Below are 7,786 nucleotides of genomic sequence, written 5' to 3'. Positions count from 1 at the left end.
TTCTGGTGCATTATACAGGGTCGATTAAGGAAAAAAACGCGATCTGGAATAAAATTTACTGATAAGGATTCGCTGAATATTTTTCTCAAACCTTCTACGAGTTTCATCGAGTTTTAGAATACTATAATCCAAAAACTGGGGTTGCATGGCGTGAAACGAGTGAATAAGTTATTCTATAGAATTTCGATTTTCGTGTTGCGTGATGGTGTGAAGTACGATTCTTTCGTCATAAGCAGTGACAAAGATTTGCAAGTTCTGTTCCATTGTTGTCGTCAGTTTTTCGAGGTGAAAACCCCTAAGCTATTGGTCAAACTTGTAGATGTGGTATGTAGTTCAAGAGGTTCGAATCGGAATCCTCAATATTCAGTAATGCGGCCTACTCTAGCTTAATGCCTCTTGGTGCCTCATCATCTGTGCCTGTGATTGCACCTGAGGCAGTTTTGGTTGCATCTTTGTCCTTCACAACTAACCTAAACCGCAATTGTGACGGAGAAATAGGTGATAATCGACCTTTCGGTGAATTTGCAATTGCCATGGCCGGTACTCCTATTATGATCCCGATTTTCGGAGAGGGTCGAACACTGGATGGTGTCGAGAATGTACTACGAGATGATGATGTGGAGTCCGCCACGATTACTGATGATGACAGCAAGGAGTATTCCAGTTGGGGGTGGTGGAGCATCTAGTTTAGGAACTTAGCAGTACCCTCGGTACTTTTCAACTTTGGACTTGGATGCCATGACACAGCAGGAGTTACCGGAGTACCTTTTAAATTTGGGACCAGAGATACACAGGATATAGGAGCTCTAGTTGAGTTCTAAGTTCGTCAGCAGTTTTAGGATAAAGAGAAGGTCATCTTAAACCTGAAGACTTATACCATCCGCCGTGGGTTGAGTACAAAGTGTTGGAATCCGATCATCACAAGTACTATGGGAAGTGTAAGAAGTTTGGCAACGGGTGCACATGGTTGATTTGGATCAGTCTTCGCCAGCGCAAAGGTATTTGGGAGGTAAAACGGTACAATGGACCTCATACTTGTTTGGCCACATCGATATCTAGTGATCACATGATGCTTGATTATCATGTGATATGGGCTTTCATATTGCCTATGATTAGAGCTGATGTTGTCGTGTCAATCAAGATACTATAGAATACGACAGAGACACATTTCAGTTTTAGACCGACTTACAAGAGGGTTTGGTTGACTAAGTAGAAGGCCATGGCACATATTTACGAAGATTGGGAAGAGTCGTATAATGAGTTGTCACGATGGGTACTGGGTGTGCAGATCACGATGCCAGGTAGTGCTGCAATATTAAGGACGAGTCCTGTGCGAGTTGGTGGGCAAGTCGATGAGTCATCAGCATATTTCCATAGGTTTTTTTGGACATTTTCATCATGTATCGAAGCCTTCCGGCATTGTAAGCTGTTGTTTAGTGTCGATGGGACCCACTTGTACGGCAAATGCTGGAGTACACTGCTCGTTGCGATTGCTCAGGACGACAATTTCAATATTATTCCTATTACATTCACACTTGTGGAGGGTGAGAATGCAGAGTCATGGTCATTCTTTCTATCTCACCTTTGGCAACACGTAACGCCTCAGCTGGCTATTCTAGTCATATCAGATAGGCACAACGGGATCAAGGCTACTAGGATCTAGACTACAATGGATGAAGCTGATCTGAATAGACCCAAGAGATGTGGGCTTTGCAGATAGTGTGGCCACACACATAGCCACGTAGGAGGTGTCCACAGGGAGGAGTCAACATTGGTTTTACTTCCGCCAGTAATATATATGTAGGGTTGTGTTTATTTAGTGTAATATTTTGTCGAGTTTACTTTAATGATAGTGTTCGTTGTAAATTTTATTGTTCTTTGCATTTTCACATGACAATTGAATTTCATCATTTGGTTTTCGGGTATGTTACGAATTTTTTACTCGTGTTATGAGACAGTCGTATAGTACATTATGAAATAGTCATATAACATACATATGCTTCTAAATAATATGATATAGATGTGCTTCTAAAAAGAATAAAATATATATACTATAAATACGTTATTTCTCAGTAAGATATAACTAACATCAAGATAAATTTGCATAGATAAGAAATATAAAAAACAGATAATAAAAATATAATGAAAAGATGAATTATATACAACGGTATCAATGCATATGGTTTAAACATTCAATGCATGAGTATGTACCCAATTTTCAATATTTTTAATAAAAATACAAAAATACACTTTTACCTCTATCAATGTTCCCAAGCTTCCCTCCCGCTTAAATGACACACACTCTCACTAGCCTAAGCTAATCAAAGATCTAAATTGGAGGACATTTATTGTTTTTCACTTAAGGGTAGTGATATGCTACATTAAAGAATAAAAAGGGATTTAACATAGGCTGAAAATTGGTTAATAATGGTAGACAAATGTGAGGCTATTTGGGTAAGTGGTTATTGAAACAATGGCCTCAATCACATAAATGCATTCATACACAAAATAATGGACATAAAGAATCAAACAAATCAAAGATTGCAATCATAGAAAGAGAATAATGCACACAAGAATGGAAATAAGTGGTTATATGATGTAACCACGCAATTAAGCTCAAAACTCACATGCTTGTGTGTTCTTAGCTCAAAAACCTGTTCCAAAATTAATTTCTCCAGGCAAGTTCAACACAAATTTTTTTTTTTTCAAATTGGTAGGGTGCCCTAAAACAGTTTCTTGGAAAAGAAATCATCACTCTAACCAAGTAGTCCTAGCAAGAAGTGATTGGATGGAAAAAGTAATTCATCTAGTTCATGCACACCCAATCACTTAACAAGCATAACTCTAGATATATTTACAAAAAACTACCATGCAAAAAGTATTTAAATGCAAAAACTATCTATGCAATACAAATTATCCTAATTGACAAAAGAAAATTAAGATTTGGGTATTGAAAAGAAGGGTTGTTACCTACGAAAGTCGGTAAACGACCTCTCCACACTTAGAATTTTGCACGGTCCTCCGTGCTATCAATGATGAACAGAGTGGGTCCGGGAGTGTCACTCGCAATGGCCATAGAATGGTGAAACAAGGACGTCTCCATGTTCACCTCTTGATTACTTCTTCGCCATGATCCGAAGTTGACACCGGAGTGTCGGTTTCCGCCGTAGGTGGGTTGGTGCGACCAGTGAGCTTATGGTGGAGCTTATGGTTGGCAATATCCTCATGTGGGTTCTCATCCTTCCATTTGGTTGCAATCGTGAGACTTAGTCCACTTCCCATATGGAGGCTGCTTCCTCTGCCTCATCAATGCTATGATCTGTTGTCAATTGCTTAGGAGGTGGTGAATTGGCACTTGACTTTGAAGCTTGTTCTCTAGTGAGTGCCTTTATATATGCCCTTTACATTGGTGTCTTCTTGTTCCTTTCTGGTGGCTATCCTAAAAAGAAAGAAAAAGAAGAAACATTAAGCTCAGATAGATAAACACTGGAGTTAAGAAAATGCAAGTGAGGATTAATGCCACAAGAGCGTAAAGCGTCTTGAATATATGGTAGCTATAACATGTAAGCAAGACAACAATATGATCATGGAGGCACCTCACTAACACTAGATGCAAGAGTGAAAGATACATGCGAGTATAAGGCATGAGAGGAGTAAACTCAAGCATCGATGCAACAATGATACATACATGCAAAAATGGTGGGAATCACAAGAAAACTATTGGCTCAACTAACTCCAAGACAATTAAGCATAGAATTGAAGAATGTAGGGTTATTGAGCATGGAACCATTCATTCTTGCATGACGCTACAAGCATAGCAAACCACAAATAATGAGCATTTGATGATGAAAAATCATGGAAATGAAGGTCAATGAACATGGCGCGCAAGGGTTATGAAAAAGAGGCACTAAGTTGAAAGAAAAAGGTAAAAAATGAACCAAAGTGTCATTGGGCCCTTTTTCACAAATACTTGGTATGCAAAGTATAAATAACAAGCAAGTTTGGAATACTAAGTATGTGATATACCCAAAATAGAATGCCAATCATCAAAGCAACACCCATATAGCCCAAACAAACCAAGAAATGGCAAAATAATCCATCAACTCAAAATATAAAATGAAATCAACACCCATGCAAAAATATAAGAAGAAGGAAAAGAACTAAAAGTGAGCTACAAACAATAAAATTCAAATACAACTAAGAACAAAGAGAGTAGAGTAATTAAATGCAACAACAAAGGATAATTTTTAAAAAGCAAAAGAGAAAAAAGAGAAATAAAACCTTGAAAGAAGGAGGAAAGTGAGGTTGAGTGTAAGTGAGAATAGGAGAAGAAGAAGGAGAAGAAGAGAAGAGAGAGAAGGTGTGGGACCGCCGGAGGTGGTGGTCACCGGTGATTGAGGTCGTCGGTGGTTGTGGGCGGAGAAGAGGTGGTAAGGAGAAGGAAGAAGAAAGGAAAAAAGAGTAGAAGAAAGAAAATCAAATGGGAGGGAATAGGGCAGCGCGCAGGGTAAGTTGCGTTGGATGCGCGACGCGTGCGCTTCATCCACGCGTACGCGTGGAAAGCAGAGAAAGGCATATGACGCGTGGCCATCAGAAAAGAGGTGAGACGTGTATGCTTCAGCTGTGTGTACGCGTGGGGACAAATCGTGCTCTTCACACAAAATTCGCACAGCTCCGGCACAACTCTCTGGTTTTTGTACCAGGAGTTCCAACATCAGCCTACGACGCGTGTGCGTCGTCCACGCTCGCGCGTGGATGTACGAAAAAAACCAAGAACGCGTATGTGTCACTGACATGCATGTGGGGGAGGGATTGTGCTCCTGGCACCCCTCCCGCACAGTTCCATCATAACTCTCTGGTTTTTGTACCAGGAGTTGCGGTAATGAATACCGCGTGTACGCGTCGTCCACGCTTACGCGTGGAACGCCCCTTCTCCTTTTTTTTAATACTTCAAAAACACTTAAAATTTCATGCAATAATCAAAATCAAGCATTTTTCTTCAAAATTTTCAATTTAACCAAACCAGGATCAATGAAATCCTCATGAAGACTCTAACAAACTCAACAAAATCAAACAAAATCAAGCACACTTAAGCAAACTCAACAAAATCAAACAAAGGCTCTAAAGTTACATGCAAGAAACTATATACAAGGAGGATCATACGATGGTGGGGTGTCTCCCACCTAGCACTTTTCTTTAACGTCCTTAAGTTAGACGGTCATGAGCTTGCGATCACCTCTTTGGAACATCCTCAAGGACATCCATCTTGTCCTTCTTATTGCCCTTGATGAGAGTATCCTTTAAGGGAAGATACTTCCACTTGTCAATCGAACTATGATTGGGCGCCTTGTTTCCTTGAGAATATGGGAGTTGTGGATCTTTTCCCTTTTCCTTGCTAACTCCTCTTATCCCCAAGTTTCTATTGACACTTATCTCGCCATCACTCCCAAAGTGTTTTCTTCAATTACATCATCTTCAACAATGTCACAACCGAAAATTGAATGTACCTCTAGAGGTTGCCCCATGGTTTCCTCCAATTTGAACTTGACCACCTTCCCTTTGGCTTCAAATGAGTAATCTCCTGAAAATGTATCTAGTTTAAACCGGGATATCTTCAAGAATGGCCTCCCAAGTAAGATGGAGGATGGCTTATCCGAATCAATGGGAGGTGTCTCTAGGATATGAAAATCCATCGAAAAGATTAAGTCCTGAATTCTCACCAACACATTCTCAGCAATACCCACAACTGAAATTATACTCTTGTCCGCAAGCACAAACCTAGCCCCGGATCGCCTCAGCGGTGCAAGGTTCAACTTCTCATAAATCGAGAGTGGCAAAATACTCACACACGACCCTAGGTCACACATGCAATCCTTAAGTTGAATCTCACCAATCATACAAGATACCAAGCAAGGACCGGGATCACTATATTTTTCAGGAAAATCATCCATCATAGAAGAAACAGAATTACCTAATAGATTCATCCCTAGCCCACCAATCTTCTCTTTGTGAGTGCACACATCCTTAAGAAATTTAGCATATTTTGGGACTTGATGTATGGCATCAAAGAGTGGAATAGTTACCTCCACACTCTTGAAGATTTGCACTATGTTGGGATTAAGCTCCTCATGCTTCTTGGTCTTCTTGGCTATCGTAGGGAAAGGTATAGGAATTTGTTCTTCTAAGTTATTCTTTCTCTTCGGTTCCTTGGCCCTCAATTGCTCTTTTTCTTCCTTTGCAACTTTCTCCTTTTCATCTTCATCTATCTCCATTGTTTCACCAACTTCTACATTAGAAACATCCTCCGCCAACTTGATAGACTTGGGCTCATCTTCCTTAAGCGTTGTACCACTCTTCAAGGTAATTGCATTGATGCTACCCCTTGGGTTTGGGATAGGTTGGGAAGGAAGGCTAGATGAGCTAGAGGCTTGGTTGGTGTTGGTATTGTTGGTAGGAGGTAGGGACAACTTTGAGAGAATCTCGACTATATTGGATAATTGATTTCTAGTGTTCTCTTCATTTTTCTTTATCATAGCCCGAAGTCTCTCTTGTTCTTGGTAGATTGAATGGAAGGCATCTTCATTTTGGTTTATGGAAGAGGAAGAAGGTTGATTGGTTTGTTGTCTTTGGTGAGGTGGTTGGTATCTATGGTTATTATTTTGGTTTTGTTGTGAGTGTTGGTATGATTGATTATAGTGGTTTTGGTTAGCTTGGTAGGTATTGTTGTGGTATTGGGAAGAGGGTTGGTTGTTGTGGTGGTATTGAGAAGATGAGTTGTCTTGGTTCCATCTTTGACTGTGGTTGTTTCCTTGAGCATTGTCCCTCCACCCTTGATTGGAGCTATTACCATGGGAGTAATTGCTTTGATTTTGAGATTGATAGGGTAGACGGTTGTTGTAGTTGTTGGCTACCGCAAGAGTGTAATCCTCTTGGACTTAATGGTATTGGTCGGTGTAGTGTGAGGTACTAAAGCATAAACCACACACTCTAGGAGGTCCTTCAAGTTGGAGGATTTATAGTGGGGCTTGGATGGCTTAGATTGAGTGAGATGCCTTTTGTCCTTGGTGAATCTCCTTGAGGAGAGTGGTCATTTCTCCAAACACTTTAGTTAAAGCCAAGTCGGAAGAAGGTGCTTCCACCACACTCTTGGGAGGATTGTTCCTCACTCTCACATGTTGGGTAGCTTCGGCGACATCATTGATCAAACTCCAAGCTTCCGTTGCCGTCTTGTTCTTAGAAAGGGAACCACCACTAGAGGCGGTGAGCAACCTCTTATCCGGTGCACAAAGACCTCAAGTGAAATAGCTAATGAGCAAATGAGTATCTAACCCCATGATATGGACAAGATTCCAACAACCTCTTAAATCAAGTCCGATATTCATAGAGTATCTCTTGGTCTCTTTGCATTATACCAGAAATTTTCTTTCGGATGTAGTCGGTCTTCTCCAGAGGGAAGAATTTATCCAAGAATTCCCTTCTCAATAGGTCCCATTTAGTCACTACATCATTAGGTTGGGAGTAGAACCACTCTTTTGCTTGCCCCTCAAAAGAGAAGGAGAAAACAAAAACCATGATAGTAATCTCATCAACACCATGCCTTCGAGCCGTAGAGCAAGCTACTTGAAAGTCTCTCAAATGCCTAATAGGGTCTTGACCAGGTAGTCCATGATACTTAGGCAACAAGTTAATCAGACTATTTTTCAGCTCAAAATTAAGATCAAGATTCGGATATCTAGCTTGCAACGATTGAAGAATGAGATCAGGTGCTCCTTGCTCGTGCAAGGTA

At 40.5% G+C, this 7,786-nt stretch overlaps 2 protein-coding genes across 2 annotated transcripts; one reads left to right on the top strand and one right to left on the bottom strand.

Moving 5' to 3' along the window:
* The first annotated feature begins 1,219 nt into the window (after positions 1-1,219).
* Positions 1,220-1,663, top strand: LOC148550724 (uncharacterized). Its single transcript, XM_088494599.1, has one exon. It carries the CDS (start codon positions 1,220-1,222, stop codon positions 1,661-1,663), a length of 444 nt encoding a protein of 147 aa, XP_088350725.1.
* Positions 1,664-5,429: 3,766 nt separating this feature from the next.
* Positions 5,430-6,533, bottom strand: LOC148550723 (uncharacterized). The gene has a single exon (XM_088494598.1). The coding sequence runs from the start codon at positions 6,531-6,533 to the stop codon at positions 5,430-5,432; it is 1,104 nt and encodes a 367-aa protein (XP_088350724.1).
* Positions 6,534-7,786: the final 1,253 nt, after the last annotated feature.

Source organism: Arachis ipaensis, chromosome B7 (assembly GCF_059453495.1).
Source record: "Arachis ipaensis isolate K30076 ecotype BB chromosome B7, ASM5945349v1, whole genome shotgun sequence".
NCBI classification, from domain to species: Eukaryota; Viridiplantae; Streptophyta; class Magnoliopsida; order Fabales; family Fabaceae; genus Arachis; species Arachis ipaensis.
This window is presented reverse-complemented; position numbering and strand designations above follow the sequence as displayed.